This window comes from Betta splendens, chromosome 19 (assembly GCF_900634795.4).
Source record: "Betta splendens chromosome 19, fBetSpl5.4, whole genome shotgun sequence".
NCBI classification, from domain to species: Eukaryota; Metazoa; Chordata; class Actinopteri; order Anabantiformes; family Osphronemidae; genus Betta; species Betta splendens.
Genome location: NC_040898.2, coordinates 9,365,312 through 9,381,640, shown reverse-complemented (window position 1 = coordinate 9,381,640; position 16,329 = coordinate 9,365,312). Strand labels below are relative to the sequence as shown.

The following is a 16,329-nucleotide window of genomic DNA, read 5'->3' as shown; positions in this document are numbered from 1 at the left end:
CAGTAGGTGGAGCTCCTTACATACTTTTATGCAATTGAGACAGTGTATCACATCATTTTGGAAATCTCCATCATTGTTTTTTTTTCCTGGGATTTGCCCAGAAGCATTTATTGACACTGAGCTGTTTCTTTAGTTAATAATAAATCTGATGGGTAACTGATGCAGTTAGTAATGTTGATAGGACTCGATGCACGTCTAACTGTAAGAGTAGAGATTCCATTTAAATAACTTTAGATAAAATGGTACATGTACACAGACGTTCGATGAAGCCAGTGTTCATGCTGCTGTTTTATTCTACAGATTTCTACAAACATCTATATAAACATCTATACTACATAATGTGATTCTAACTGAACAATGCGTTAGGTGCAGCTTATGATGTTCTTAGAAGAACAGTAAGATGCATCTAATGTGATGACATATGTGACACAAGTCAAAGTCACAGGAATAACGGGAAGGTTAGCTGTCAGAGACTTCCTAGAGCCCAGATCCTCTCTTTACTGTGAAGATAAACCCTAAAAATACACCTCGCTTAATCTTCTTAAAGGGTGGGAGGTAGGAGCTAGTCTTTGTCCTTCTAATGAACAACACACAAATGCACGCTGAGTCAGTCACAGAGTCTTAGAAAGCATCGCAATACCTGACGTCAACCTCTCGACATTCGCTTTATGGTTTCCCGCTCGGAGCCCACCGGCGGCCTGAGCCACTTGGCTGAAGTCCTCGACAGGACGAGCATGTCCGGCCTCCTGAACCTCAACAGCCTGGGCAGGATCTGCGGCTCCAGTCACGGCAGCGACATGGTGGTTCTGGACCGGGTCAAGAGGAAGAACTCTGTGAGGCGCATGTCAATTATTGAGAATGGGGAGCTGGCAGAAGTTCTCTACCTCATTCCTAAACAGTGCATGATGGAGCAGCTGCCTTTCATCAACCCCAATGACTACATCCTATGTGAGAAGCTGGCTGGAATACCTGCAGAGATGATGGGTAATGACTATTTCCTTTAAATTTTTAATATTGCCATCTATTGCTTCCTGACAGAGACAGGACAGTGTTGCACAGTAATGTGATTGACACAATGCTAAAAGATCGCACACTGTGTTGTCAAAGGCCAAATTAAAGGCTTTATACTTTACCTACACCAGTCAAGTCAAGAGGAGATTGTGTGGATGAGATCATGGTTCAGAAGAAGGGGAGCAGTTAATTCCCCTCCTGCTGTCCTGTATGACAACACTCTCCAACTCAGACACACACACACACACACACACACACACACATTCCTGCCCTCTGCGGTCGGTCCACCCCCTTTTCCTTTGGACCAGCAGTCCAGTTGGTTCCTCTCCCTCACTCTGATCCGCTGCAGCAAAGGCTACTGTACCACAGGGGCCCAGAGCTGTCATGAAAGCCAAAGGTAGACGTTTGTGTGTGTGTGTGTGTGTGTGTGTGTGTGTGTCTGTGTAGGTGATAATAAGGAAGGAAGTATGTACTCTTGTTTGGTCTTTACTTGTTCAACTTAATGGTGAAAGTTTAAATGAAGTAAAGTGTCAAGTTAAACAGGTTGCAAGTGATGTTATTAAGGTAATTTAACACAGAGTGACAGTCTATTTATCTGTGCTTGTTTCCAATGTTGCTGTTCTTAGATGGTTGATTTTTAAACGTTTGATAGTTAATCATTGAACAACTGTGCTGCAGAATGAGGGCAGTTAATCAGTGCTCATGGTTTCAGTGCTGGACACTGTGATCAGCTGCGTGTCTCAGCTTTCTCTCCGTTTGCTCTCCTTCTAAATCTGCTATTTGCTAATACCTGACACCATCTCAGCTTCTGGCAGAGATGCTGGAGAGATGAAAACCCTTCTGTCTTATGACGCTGCAGATCAGTGGCACCAGAAACACAGAGCAGATCATGTATAACATAAGACTGTAGGTGTTTGTCTGATGTTTTCAGTAATTCCCACTAATAGTCTAGTATTTAATGTTCTGTAAAATCTGTCTCTCTATTTTTTTAACCCATGGGAGGCAAGGCATTGTAATCTAGTTTATGCATGTTTGTTGCCATGGTAACAAATCTCTCTTGTAGCGGGGTCACATACCAGCGGTGCTTGACCCTCTCTTCTTAGTGCTCACATGATTCAGAACCACCCAGAACTCATTTAAGGCGTCTCTCTCTCACTGTGGTTCTCCAGCCTTCAGTTCGTATAAAGACAGAAGTGCTCATGTGTCTGTTTATCCGTGTGTCCTCCTAGCGTCCGCGCGCCGGCAGACAGACTGCCCTCAATGCGTCGCATTCTTTCGCCCTCTCCTTTCACTAATCACATTCAAGACCCTTCAATTGGGCTGCGATTAGATTGTACAGGCATCCGCTGCTTCTGCTGCCGCATCAACATGAGCGCGATAGGAGGAGAAGGAATGAGGCTGAGCTCTGATTCTAAAAATGCACTCATCATCGGAGCGTGTATTTATACTGTATCAACAGATTAGAGGAGTACTGTATTTGTTCACGTTGCAGCTGTCGAATCACAATTTCTAGAATTTTGGATTCACCACTTCAGGAGTGAGAAGTGATTCATTTCTATGTTCTGGTTGTCTAGTGCTGCACTCTCAGGACGAGCAGCCCAGTCCTCCGGCGGCGAAGCGGGTCATCAGGTGCATCAGATGCGGGGAAGCGTGCAAAGGAGAAGTGCTGCGGGTTCACAGCAGCCATTTCCACATGAGGTGTTTTACCTGCAAAGGTGAGTGTGCTGTAGAGTGCAGTCCTGTCTATAAACCTGAGACGAACCCACTCGCTAATATCAGCTGTTTGGTTTTGAAGTGAGCAGAATTTGGGAGGAAGTTATTCACTAAACATCCTGCGTCTGCAGAGAGTTGTCTTGTCTCATTGCGGCTCCTCTGCTCCATGGAAATCGTGTTTACTGGGCGGACCATTGTCTCTGCTAATTGAGACTGACAAGCTCCTCGTGGTCTTGCCCTTCCATTACGTAGAAATAGTGTCTGCAGCTCAGAGAGGACAAAGAGACGTTCAGAGCAGAGGTCCCTGCAGATCCACCGGTTAGAAACTGCTTACAACCTCAAATCTGGATTAAAAATTGGATCCTTCTAAATTTGGACTCAGAAGAATGTCTGTGCATGTTTGTTTGTGACCTGGTGAACGCTGTAGAACAGGAATAGATCATAGATGCGTCTTTGGCATCTGGAACAGGGCGAGAGTGACAATACTGGGTCGTATCAGGTGACTCTGACCAAGCTCAGTAACGTCACTCAACACGCTTAGACGCGTGCACGCTTGAATGCACAACAAACGCATAAACGCCCCAGAAGAACCTGGCGGAGCCTTAATGTCAACCAGCTCAAATAGCATGTACGTCAACTCGCCGACGGGCGACCTGTGTGCAGTGTGCGGCTGTGACCTGGCCCAGAGCGGCTTCTTCGCGAGGAACGGCGACCACCTGTGCCCGCTGGACTTCCAGCGGCTTCACGGCACGCTCTGCAGCGGCTGCGGGGAGTACGTGGAGGGGGAGGTGGTCACGGTGCTGGGGAAGACGTACCACGCGGCGTGCTTCGCGTGCACCGCCTGCAGGTAACGGCCCAACGCTCGGGGGCTCTGGGCGAAGCGGCTCCATGTGACCTCCGTCTGTGTGTCTGGGCCTCAGGCGGCCTTTTCCTGCCGGGGGTCGCGTCACATTCAGCGGGAGCGACCGCCTGTGCCAGCGCTGTAGCCGCCCCGCGTCGCCCACGCCCGGACGCTTCAGCCGTTCCAGTAGTGAGTGCGCCCCTGGATGATATAACAACATGCAGTGTTTATTACTGCAGAGTGAAACTAGATCCTAAATCCCATGTAGTCATTTTTTTTTAAATTTAACCCTTGTGTTTCCAGACTGCTCGGGTTGTGGGAGAGACATCAAGAACGGCCAGGCTCTGCTGGCGCTGGGCAGCCAGTGGCACCTCGGCTGCTTCAAGTGCAAAGCCTGCAGGAAAGTGCTGAGCGGCGAATACATCAGCAAGTAAATGCCGCCGTTGTCGTGTTGACTTCATGTAAACGCCAGGTCGGAGTGATAAACTCAGTGTTTTATTGCTCAGGGATGGCGTTGCCTACTGTGAGAGGGACTACCAGAGGCAGTTCGGGCTCCTGTGTGAAACCTGTCAGAGGTTTATAACCGGAAAGGTCCTAGAGGTCCGGTCAAAATCTCTATTTGACAGTAATAGAAGGATTCCCCAGTAGATGCTCATTTTTAATTTTCGCCACTATGTTAAAGGCGGGACACAAGCATTTTCACCCCAGCTGCGCCAGATGCAGCCGATGCGACAGGATGTTCAAGGAAGGAGAGGAAATGTATCTACAAGGTCAGACTCGCGCATGGATGGAGGTGATGCAATGAAACACGCTGGGTTCTGAGGCTTCTGTTGTGAACTGCTCTACTGCACCGTCACAGGATCCACAATTTGGCACCCCGACTGCAGAGACGGGAGCAGAGCGGAGGACGGCTTCAGGGTGAGTCCCAGCCGGTGCGGAGCCTCTTGCAGGTGAAGGCCGATCCGCCGGGCTCATGTCTTTACTGCACGTCTTCCTTCCAGGTGAACCGGCCAAAAACATCCTGTCTCGATTTCTTTTTCCCTCCACGTGAACTCAAGGTTAACGCCGGAGCGGGCCTGCGGTTTGCGCTGATTGTGCTGTAACCTCGAGCCTTGATACTGAGTGCACTCGCCTGCTGGATGATTGAATCCTGTGTGCGAGAGCAGGAAAATGAATCCAGTTCAGTTTATGGCACAGATACTAATAGCTTTTCATTTGTACACGCGTATATAATCAGTGCTGCATGTTTAGCTGTAGCATCTGCACGAGTGTGTTTTATAAAGTATCTGTCTGATTGGTTATATTTAAAGTGATTTTCTAACTCTTTTCGCCCCCAGCCCACTAGATCCTCATCTGAAAGCTCCTGCTCGCGTCCAGGCTCGTGCACTCCAGGAAGTCCTGGTCGAAGCATCTGCGTAAGTTCTGCTGACTGCATTCGTCCCCCGTCCTCCATGGTGCTAATAACTGTGGGCTGATTTGCATTCCATTTATCCCTTCGTCTGTGCAGGGGAATCGCGTGGACAAAGATATTTCATTTAAAAGTAAATAAAAAGCGTTTTATTTAGCTTTTCCAAACAAAGCGTCAGCTTGGAAGCGTTACCTTGACTGGTCGGAACTATTTCCAGAACTAGATGAATCTGTGTTTTCAATTGTGGTTGCGTCATAATGATTTGTGTTTTCTGAAGTTGTAGTAACTGAGCAAAAACTAGACAACAACAAAAAAGAAAATCAACCACATATTGAACAGGAATTTAGTTTCAATTTCTTCATCAATCTGAATGCAGTTGCAATTCAGATGAAATCTGAAGTGCTTTCAGTGTCTTTTTGTTTCTGCCATCATCACCCTGTTGGTTGAATGACTAGTAAAAACTTCACTCTCATTTAAACACCACAAAAATGCACAACTTCATAATAATAATGAAATAATAATTTTATATTTATATTATATTACATATCCATTGGTTGACCACTGTGGTGTTATGGGAGTAAAGTTTCATTCTTACCCGCTGTGACGTGAACCTTTGACCTTTACAATGTGTTCGTACTGTTTCCTGTTCTGTGTCCTCCTCATCTATTCCTTGTTCCATTTCCAGGCAAAAGTAGATAATGAGATCATTGATTACAGAGACTTAGCGGCAATTCCTAGAGTCAAGGCTATATATGACATAGAGCATCCTGATATGATATCCTATAAGAATGACAAGTCACCTGCTTTGGACAACAAAGGCTACAGACAGGACAGGCAGAGCCCTGCAGAGGTAACGACACTGAATGATGCCTATATGTTTCAGTCAAACCAAACACAGGCTTGTTTTCTTGCTGTTCTGATTTCTTTACTGTATTCACCTGTGGTATATTAGTGTATTAAAAGAATTTAGTTGAGATACATGAATCAGTTAATTAAGTTTTGCGTCTTCTATTGTAGACACAAGGAAACATATCTGAAGCCGCTGAGGTAAATACACTATTACTGTATTGTAATTGTCTGTTTTTAATGCTTTTACCTCACTGTATATTTGCCATTTGTCCCGTTCCTCTTTTAAGGAGAGCACTGAAATGAGGCTGCATATACCCAAAGCTTCTAGTCACGGCTCCGTGGGCGTTCACTCACTGTACAGTCGTCACAGTTACACGCCAACGCTGTCCAGGTCACCACAGCACTTTCATCGACCTGGTGAGAAAACAGAGTCGGAGCTCCAAGCATCTTAGTCGTCACATTACCTGCGATAATACAGTAATTTCCCACTTTGCGCACTTTTCTCTCTTTTCTGCCCCTCTTTTCCTTCCTCCTACTTCATAACAAGCAGGGCTGAAGCTTTCACCCTCTTTATTCTCTGACAACACCTTCCCAGCCTCCCCTTTATGTCTCCACTTTCCCCCTCACACCAAAGGTAAGACTCCTTGCCCCCGTGCAATGGCCGGCATGCAGACCATCTTTCCTCTTTCCTTAGACACCATCTAGTGTCTGGTCTCTTGACTTCTCTCTAGATATTTTATTTGTGCTCTCAGTTCCCTCCGTTTTGATGAATTAAATTAATAAATGTCATTGTGCCTGCTCCAAACTTCAATCACACATTATTCTGCAGCCTATTTATAACAATGCTGGAATTCTTTTAGGTGTGTGGATAAAATATGACAAGCTTTGAACAAGCCGACCTGCATTGGGAAATGCAGGCCACCCACAACAGACTGACAGCCCACAGGTCTTTGATCTGCCTACTAGAGAACACAATTTAATATTATTTAGTCTATATATAGAGTGTCTGCTAGTCACTTAGTTTCAAACACGCATCTCCAGGGCTTAACAATAATCTTGATCATTTCTAAAGTGTAAAAAATCATCAATTATTTCTCCTGCTGGGAAGTCTGGTCTATTTTAGTTGTTAAAACTATAGTAGAATGACATTTAAAGGTCCCCACAATGTTTAAATGATGATGACTGATTTGGTAAATAGCTGCAAGAAAGACACAACAGGAGCAGTAACGTTAACATGGTTCTGTCTAATGGTTATAATGAATTGTCTTTTCTATCCACAGATGAAGGTTTCAACATGTACAGAAAACCTCCCATTTATAAACAGCATGGTACAGTATTGTATTTTCTTCAGATGTTTCTGTTACTATGATTTATAGGTTTTAGCGTTCAGAGGCTTTCCTGAAAATTCTGATTCTGAGCCTAAGCCGTCTTATTATGAGCTGACCTTTGTTCTGTTACTTTCAGATCCTAATTCTTCATCATCCCAAACATGCTCTCTACCAGGATACGGCCTCAATGGCTCTAATCCGGTAAGAGCAGCATCACTGATGGTCCAATTCTTTGATTATGTCTGTTTACTGCATTGATTGAAGGACAATAACAGGAAATAAGGATTTCATTGCCTTTGCTTCTCATTAAGCTACTCTCAGCTGATTTCTCCCAGAGTGACAGATTCAGAGGTAAGCATATATTATTTATCATTGATTTTCTAAATCTCTAAAGCATTAAATTTGTAGATAACAATTGTGTGTTGCTTTTATTTTTCCCTTGCCTTTCAGATGTAAAGGTACGTGAAAGGACCCCTTTTAGAGTTTTTCCATTCCCTGTTTGGTTTATTGCATTTCATACTGTATGTCTGAGCTCTGCTCATTGTGTGCATCAGCATGTTTAGAGAAGTATGCAGCTTTAACTTAGTTTAACTTTAGCTTGCATAAAGCCTTATTAAGCCCTGTGTCCTATTTATGCTTTACATTAATTCTGCCTTGACCTCTCCCATATTTGCATGTGCTGGCCTCATCCCATAGTTTATCCATGACCAACATCCATTAGCACGAATGGACAGAGGAGCATCTTTGCCTAATTTGTTGGAACCACAAGCAAGTATTTTTTTATGGTCATTCAAAATTTCCAAATTCAAAAAACCTTTTTAATCCCAGAGGGAAATTGCTTTGCCCACTGATTGCTTGCACAGACAGTCATGTTTTTGTTTCTATTTGTTTCTCTGCAGAATGAATGAACAAATCATGTTTAGGTGTAGCTTTCTGTATGTAATAATTGACTTACAAAGCATTCTCATCCAGTCTTTGTTTGGTAAAGGTCTACCCTTATGAAATGCTCGCGGTTACCAACAGAGGACGAGTAAAGCTTCCTAAGGATGTTGATAGAACGAGACTTGAGGTAAAGCTTATACAGTATAATGCAAGTTGCACAAAAGAGAATAACTGTGCAGCTTTTTCTCATTCCTTCCTGCGTTTGGTTTATTTATGCATTGCAGCATCACCTCTCTCCAGATTCTTTCTTTGCAATTTTTGGAATGAAGATTCAGGAATTCGAAAAACTTCCACTCTGGAAACGTAATGACATGAAGAAAAAAGCCAATCTTTTTTAAATGTCTGTTAATGTTAACATCCAGTTATTGTCTTTATTTATTGGACACAAAAAGAATTTAAAAAAACAAATAATGGAGATGATACTCACAACCTTACATTTCCTTACTGTATTCTGCTTTCAGTTAGTTTCTAAAAGTTGGTGTAATTATAATGAAATAATAAAAGTTATGACCTCATTTGTCAATAACAGAAGTCCGCTTAGCCTTCATGTGACTTTTCCAAGTGTGTCTTTATCTGTGACCTACATTCATATGATTCAGCTGAACAGAGAATGGCGTTACTGAAGCAATGTGCACCTTGCTTCATGCTGACAGTTGATAGTTGTATAGACCTTTATTGGCATTTACCTGAGAACAACTTCCCTAAGCTTAACAATGCAAATATAGTTGTTTGACCTAAAAATGTACTATATAATATGTTTTTATTATTTTTTCAGTGAAGGAGCCAAATCACTAGAATAAACTGTAGCATCCTCAGTGTGTAATTTCAAACACGTTATTCTATCAAGCACTGGACTCCCTTCACTCATGTTGTTATGGTTGCTCCTATTTAATATTTCATGTTATATATTTTTTTACTCTATTCACTTATGTGTAATAAAATGATTTATCGTTTCAGTTGTATATCTGCTGTGTGAAACTGTATTACCTTGACACGTTGACTGTTTAAGCAGCCAGAGTCCTGAATAAAATCTTGCATTTTCAACAATATTTTCATTATTATTTTTTTTTTATTTCTAATATTATTATACATATTATAGAAATGCAGGTTGTGCTGAAATACCCCCATCCATCATCCATACATTCCAACAGTTTCGCCGCTGACAGATTTTAGCACATTTGCTTAAGAGAAATTTAACACCAACAGGTGGTGCTCTGCAGTCTGGAACCAAAATCCCTTTAGGACCACTTTCCATTTTTAAAATGAACACCTGCCATTCGTGGTTTAAGCATATACAGCATATGAGGTATTTGAGAAATAAAACCTTCACTTTTGTCAAAATGGCGTGCAGTAGTTCAGCAGTAGGAGTCTTTTACTCTGTTGTTTTAACCCAGACACAGGGCATCATAAACACTTAAAATCAGATAAATTGAGTAAATGTTCTTTTGTAGTGTCTACTCTCATGTGTCACTGCTATAAAGAACATGTGTGTCATGTTATGGTCGGTGACGGCTTTGGCCTTCGAAGTGCACAGACTCCAATCTTTACCAATTGAAGTCTTTTAACTAGTCTGTTTTCTATTGGGGTAACAGCTTTTGCTGACCACCATTGGCTCTATGTGGGAAAAAGGGAAAGAAGTGTTTTGATTTTTAAATACTTTTCTTTTTTCTTTGCTTTCTTTCTCTGCATTTGTGCATTTTGATGAAAAGCACACCGCAGTAAAAGCAAACATTATCTGCTTTACAAATACTCTGTACTAATAATGAGGGGAGCCTGAATAAATTCAGCCCCTGAGTTTGTTATTTCAGCACGAAATGAAAACATTTGCTCGACATAACTTTGAAAACACAGTTTTACATGAACTTTGTTTTGTTGTCATGGGTTCTTTAAAGCTCGCCTATCATCGCCGAAAGTAGTGGGGCTCTTAAATGACTCTCTATTGGACAGTGCCTGGATTGTGGGCGTGTCGATGCACATGATTGGTCGTCCTCACTGTCACTCATCGCGTCACACTCTCCTGAGCACCTCCCTCCCTCTTCGCAGAGTGGTTGTCCGGACCAGGCGAGGATTTTCACGAAAACATTCACCGCAGACTGCGTAGCAGAGCCAGCGACGAGGCTGCTGGGACGAACCGGACCCGACGCAATGGACCCCACGCCACGACAGCCGCGTCGACGGCGTTTTTAAAGTTAGATAAGCGGTGTTTTGGCTTAGATATTGCAAAGAAAATATATTACGAGCGTTAAACGCGAGTAACGGCAATGACTGTGGCAGCAGTGGTTGGATAGAAAGGCAGAGAGAGAGAGAGAGAGAGAGAGAGAGAGAGGGAGAGAGAGAGAGAGAGAGAGAGAGAGGCCGAAGTGGACTCCCTCCCCCGGTAGAACCGTTCCGTGCGATGGAGGCTGACGGGACCTTTGCTACAAGCCCTAGGCCCGTAATGTCACCCTGGTACCGTCGAAAACTCGCCGGAGCACGCAGTTAAAATCCGAGAGGACGGACGCAGCTCACCCTTTTCTTTGACAACTTCTCAGTTAGCTCGTATCCACAACAGAAGTTAGCGGGTCGACGTTAGCCGCGCGGAGGAGAGCGCTCGCGCACGATGACCATCATAGATGTCACTTAACGCGGGGTCATTCGCCGCCGCAGGTAACCCCGTGCAGGTGAACAACCCGCCGTAGCGCCGCCGTGGACTTCGGTTCAGGAAAGTTGCCTCGTAATAAACGCTCGGCAAGTTGACCTCAACTAATCTGCCTGCGACGACTAAGAGAAGTTCTGCGTGTAAAGAAAAGACTTTTTTTTTATTATTTTGTGTATTTTTTTTAAGTCAACCATGTCATTCAAGGAAAACCCATGTCGGAAATTTCAAGCCAACATTTTCAACAAAAGCAAATGCCAGAACTGCTTTAAACCAAGGGAATCACATTTGCTGAACGAGGAAGACTTAAATCAGGTGAATAAGTGTTTTTTTTTTGCCTATGATTGATTACTGTCCATATAACTTTGATGGATGTTTTTATCCAGACGCTTGTTGGGCACATTTAAACAGTTGTCATGTCAGTGTAGTCTCGTTAATTGCACATAATTAATTTCCAGCCCAAGGGCTCATATTGACCTTAATTCATGCTGATATAGGCCTTCGCCCAGCGCCATTGCTTGCAGCACAGTAGCCTACTGCCATCTGTTTTATTGAGTCAATTGGTTTAGTGAATTCTCTTAGAGCTTCTATGACTAGATGCTTATTAAGTTGACATTTTGCCACATTTGTTTTTTACTGCCCGATAAAGATGTGTGCTGAAGGATGGAGCGTATCAATCATACTGTTAATCACTGTAAAAATGACAAAGGAACAGATGACCTGCACTCCATGTTGTGTTGTGTGGTTGATTTAGCAAGCCATTTATTTTTATACTGCCGTTAAGTCCCACTCTTGGGCTAGATTGAGATCACTCCTCCTGGAAGGCAGTTTAACAGGCCGGGTCAAGAGTCACTTCTATCAAGTTGGACAGTCATTGTGAATGATGAATCTGTTACTCACTGACATTTCTGTGTTGTTGGGTGGGAACTGTTTGCACATTTTCCTGAAGTGGTTTCTGGTTTGGGATGAAACCGGATTTTTGTTTTCCCTACTGGAATTTTTGACCCACTGGTGATCCACTCATGTCAGCTCACGATTTAACGTAACACTGATGACCTGTGATGTGCACATCATATAGGCCATTGTTTAAAAGTCCTCCTGCAAGGAGATCCTCAAGGCCCGGGAGACTCTTTCTGTGCATATTTTCAGCCACTTGTGTAATTCCCTTTGACTCCCCACCATCTCAACAGCCCACACTATTGGTGCAGTATTACTGTGTAATTTATGATTGTAGGGAAAAAAATAAGTTGAGGGGCCATTGTGAAAGGCGCATACTCGAACAACTCAGTCTAGCCACCGAACCACTGAGGGGTAAAAAAATGACCCAGATTCATCTCAGCTTTTTCTCTCTCCCTAGAGACCAGGCCATTCGGGTTTCTGTCAAAGCATGTGAAGTGAGAATCATTGTTTTTTTTTTAAAGAGTTACACAGCTGTATCCCCATCCATAGAGCAAAAGAGGATTTTGTGGGTAATTATACTTTGCTTTACATGCAGTGAAGTCTTAATCATACCCCCTGATTTAGGGACATGGAAGTGCTGTGCAGCTGTAAATGTGAGAGCTCTGATTGGTAGGTTTTTGTTCAATAGACTTGCAGGTGTAGTTTAACCATATAATATCTCATAAGATACATAATCGCTTAAGCTGTTTAGGTGTAGCTCAGATCTGAGAGCAAACGCATTTAGTGAAATCTATGCTACTTTACACACAAGCGTGCAGTGGTTATTTTTCTTGACCTGAAGACAACTGCTGACTACTAGTGTGGCTGCAGTTCAAGTACGCACAAGAACTATTCAAGAAGGACTGCCAGGCCAGCTTGCATGTCTCAGTACAAGTTTGAATTGCAAATCTGCAGCCACAAAATATCCCAGGCTGTGCACCACGTCTCTATCTTGGTCCTCATCCACTGTTTTTCTTGGTAACCTCTGCCTCTTGCTGTTACCTCCACCCACTTAGAGGATCAGAGGGAAAATCATGTTTGTTGGCCTTTTCTATTTTTTCCAGGAAAGCGTGGTTCTCTGGAACCAAGCCATGTGTAGAATGTAGCTTCCAGTCAGCTCAGACAACTGGTGACTGATACCCACCTACTGTACTAGGAATTAAAGATACTGTATTTTCATATTAATATACAATTGTCTGATGTGGGGGATATATTTAAATCTACAATATAGCAACCTAATATGTGTGCTGATTGAGCTAGTAATCGATGTGTTAATGTCCGCTTTTGTGTGTTTGCTGTCACTGTAATAGTGTTTTCCCTTCACCAGGCTAAACCTATTTATGGAGGCTGGTTGCTTCTGGCACCAGAGGGAACCAATTTTGACAATCCTCTACACAGATCACGGGTAAGTGGTTTTGTCAGTGTACATTTTGCTGTATGAATTAATTCATGATCAGCATAATCTCTTTTAGGTTCACAAAAAAGTAAAACGGCATTATTTAAACTTTCACTATTTGTCTAAAGAGGTATCACATGTGGCTTAGCTGATCTGTTTGATCCTTTCTGGACTTTTTGACATTTGTTGAAGGAGGTCTGATTACTGTGGCTGCTGTGGAAGTTTCAGTTTCCTGTGGGAGTCTTGGCCCTTTATCTTAAGAAGACTAACTTTCAGGCAATAATGAGCCTAATATTGACTTTAGCTTTTATTCCTGCTCCCTTGGCATCATGTAATGAGAGGTTCTCTCTGTTGCACCGCTAACTGTTATCAGTTATTAGATTATAGTGTGACAGTGCATCCCAAAGAGGAGTAAAGGGAATGTGGGGGAGGTGAAGGAAAAGTCCCAGTTCTCACAGCCACACTGATAGCTTCCATATGTGTTTTGGGAAAAGCACCTCTGAATCCTTCGACTCAACTACTGTCAACAGTCTGCTGTCACTTTGACATCATAACTTGTGTGACCTGCACATTCTTAAAATCAGCTTTTTACTGTAGGGGTATAATTGGTGGCTTGTACACAGTGCTGAGGTCAGCGGTGAGTAAGCAACACACAAATGCATGAATCATGCTTTAAGAAAATCTTTTATGTCTGCCAGCTTGTGTGTCTGTCTCAATTCTAAGATAAAGAACTTGATAGAATGTAATTTATGTTTAATAGCCTTTAATGGCCCCTGGCATCTGTGGACGTAACTACAAAGTCAATTTAATGTGACCTTTGTGAGTAATCAGTTCCCCTACTGAGACCTTTTAAACCCTTTTCAGTTACAAACCCCTTCTCAATATTTCATGAACTGGGAATCTGAGCCAACGAAATTGAACACTTGGACAAAACTGATCTGAAAGCAGATCAATGCAAACCTTTACTGTATTCATTCACAGCGATATTGAGAAAAATACCACTGTGCCAAATTTTACCTTGTCGTTTTCAGTACTATACTGTAGACTTTATCTCTAGGAGGTTGGGGTCCATTGTTACCGTGCAGACTGATATGATATTTTATTTTAACATGTTCCTATTAAATGCCACTAACCTGCCTAAAAGTGTCAGTTGTTTGCAAAGGGTTTACTAGTTTGGTCTAACTATACCTGTGCTCAGCTTAAACACAATAAATAGGACATCAGTTTTGTGTGTGAACCTGATAGCTACAATTCATACTAAATATGTCAGTTATTCAGAAATTGTCTTTTTCCTTTGCAGAAGTGGCAGCGGAGGTTCTTTGTCCTTTATGAGCATGGCTTGCTTCGCTATGCTCTGGACGAAATGGTGAGTAAAAGTTATTTTTTTTGCTGCTGCTGATTCTTGTTTGTTCTGAGGGGAACTATTCTAAATAATATATGTCCTAAAGTAGACGATTTAGCTAACAATAATAGCAAACAGAAAGTATTCAGACAAATGAGGAACAAAAAATGTTGATTGTTCGAAAATAAAAGACTGCCTCTGTTTTCAGTGAAGTCCCTTTTTTCACGGCTAATATATCACATGACAGTTAGGGTTTTTACTTCAATGTTTGTTTCTGTGTATAAAATGAGCAGGCATCAGCAAAAGGAAGTAGAATTCATTTACTGGCATTTCTATCTGAGATGTACCTGGAGAGTCCAGGTAGTCACCACACTTACCAACATTGCTTTTAGTGAATGTTCTAAACACTAATCTACCCAGCACAGCAGTGTGAAAAAGAATGAGGTGACACCACATGGTGTTGATACTAGTCATTTGCTAAGCTGTGTTTGTTTAAGTGGCGAACACGTTGTGCAAGAGCTTCGTGGCAACTTCCTGTTCTGAAAGGAAAAACTGGAATAGCCACTCAAAGAAAGGATCTTTATCATTGCTGCTTATCAAACACCTTTATAATACACAGTAGCAGAGCTCATGGTGTGCTTCAAGATCCAATGCAGCGACCAACATTTATTCCTAAAAATGGTGGGATTTGCTCTAAACTATTTGAAAGTGCAAGCACTTGCTTTATGCTTTCTGTTTTGTGCTATGTGTGGCACTTACTGGCATAGCATAGTGTTGCCAGGAAGTTTGACATCTATTTATGGTAAGGCTTCATGAATTATTTTAACTTTATGCAAGGAAATCTTTTCATGTTTTCGTACATAAACTATCACGAAAACTTCATGAACTGATGGTACAACCAATCCTTATGACCTTTGACTTAATAATGATGTTGACGTCATCTCCGTAGTTACAGTGCCGCACAAGTTGTGTTGCATTCGAAGAAGTGTAACCATCATGGAACTTATTATTACTTCGTCATGTTTATGGCCCTCTTAAAAAGTGGTGACATGCTCGTTCTTTTGGAAGGCAATCCCAGTTGTACGTAAAGTTATAATAAGTGCTGCACGTTATGTCCTGAGGTAATGTTCATTTAACTGCCTTGTTTTTATTTGTCAGTAAAGCAAATACTGCATTAAAAATCATCTACATTGGAGTTGTGTAAAACCTAACATATGTATCCAGTCATAGAAGGCGAGGCTATTTTACCAGGAGGTTTGTATGTATGTAGTGATACCGTAGTAGTGTAGCAGTCGTTGTATTTAGCAGAAACAGGCAGAGATGCAGGACGTTGTGTATATTGTGTCTTTTCTGTGTCTGGCATTGCACCTGCCTGAAATTTTGTCACTTGTTGAACTGCCAGCTTTTGATTTACATAATGCATTTATGCACAGGAGAAGAGCTTTTTTTAGTCACCTTTACTATTGAGCTAATTATGGCAAGGCATATTGTACTGTTTTTAATGTCTTATTCAAGCTGTATGCTTAATGAGTGAGGTTCTGATGGAGGATGGTTACTTCAGAAGGAGCATGAATGAAGTGTTTACAGAAAAAGACAAAGGAAAGACACAGATGCCCTGCCTCGCGTCACTCTTGTCTCTGGTTGTCACTCTTCAGCCTTTCATCTCTTTTCTGAATGGAGGCTCAAAAGAAGGGAGGGGGGAGTATCTGGAGGTGGAGTATCAAGTGGCACTAAATTTAGAACCTTCCTTGTCACAATGAGTATTATATTAATTAACAATAACAGGAAGTATTTACAAGCATTTACAACAAAATATTTTCGATGGCCACAATTAATATAAAATTTACAGAGTGAAACCAATCGGTAAAGAAACGAATCTAAAAGCAACCTGCTGTTATCGACTCGCAGTAACATTGTTTCGGACC

General features: G+C 42.3%; 2 protein-coding genes and 1 long non-coding RNA gene across 12 annotated transcripts in view; 2 read left to right on the top strand and 1 right to left on the bottom strand.

Moving 5' to 3' along the window:
* Positions 1 to 269: 269 nt before the first annotated feature.
* LOC129603446 (uncharacterized) lies at positions 270 to 1,402 on the bottom strand. The gene is made up of 3 exons (XR_008693302.1): positions 1,134 to 1,402; positions 885 to 969; positions 270 to 806 (listed from the first exon to the last, which is right to left on the bottom strand). It is a non-coding gene; the product is annotated as an uncharacterized LOC129603446 (long non-coding RNA).
* On the top strand, positions 622 to 8,384 carry LOC114845466 (actin-binding LIM protein 1-like). 2 transcript variants are annotated; one of them, XM_055504667.1, is made up of 19 exons: positions 622 to 984; positions 2,586 to 2,726; positions 3,388 to 3,571; positions 3,645 to 3,754; positions 3,869 to 3,995; positions 4,072 to 4,165; positions 4,248 to 4,335; positions 4,425 to 4,483; positions 4,567 to 4,623; positions 4,903 to 4,980; positions 5,659 to 5,823; positions 5,991 to 6,020; positions 6,110 to 6,239; positions 6,373 to 6,456; positions 7,103 to 7,150; positions 7,287 to 7,351; positions 7,462 to 7,501; positions 7,601 to 8,219; positions 8,317 to 8,384. In XM_055504667.1, the coding sequence occupies exons 1-18, from the start codon at positions 669 to 671 to the stop codon at positions 7,711 to 7,713; spliced, it is 1,929 nt and encodes a 642-aa protein (XP_055360642.1). In that variant the 5' UTR covers positions 622 to 668; the 3' UTR covers positions 7,714 to 8,219; positions 8,317 to 8,384. The 2 variants fall into 2 exon arrangements, with proteins under 2 accessions (XP_055360642.1, XP_055360643.1); XM_055504668.1 differs by lacking the exon at positions 4,567 to 4,623.
* A 1,758-nt stretch (positions 8,385 to 10,142) lies between these two features.
* The window catches only part of si:ch73-103b11.2 (protein outspread), a 37,787-nt gene continuing 31,600 nt past the window's right edge, over positions 10,143 to 16,329 (top strand). For 7 of the 9 annotated variants that reach the window (XR_005897002.2, XR_008693300.1, XM_029134141.3 and 4 more), the window contains exons 1-3: positions 10,143 to 11,042; positions 12,994 to 13,071; positions 14,363 to 14,428. Coding sequence is in view for 7 of the 9 variants with exons in the window: in XM_029134141.3 (XP_028989974.1) it covers positions 10,923 to 11,042; positions 12,994 to 13,071; positions 14,363 to 14,428 (264 nt within the window). In the remaining 2 variants the exon portion in view is untranslated. Of the gene's footprint in view, positions 11,043 to 12,993; positions 13,072 to 13,659; positions 13,700 to 14,362; positions 14,429 to 16,329 lie in introns of all 9 variants that reach the window. The other 2 variants (XM_055504666.1, XM_041068507.2) reach the window with 2 other exon arrangements.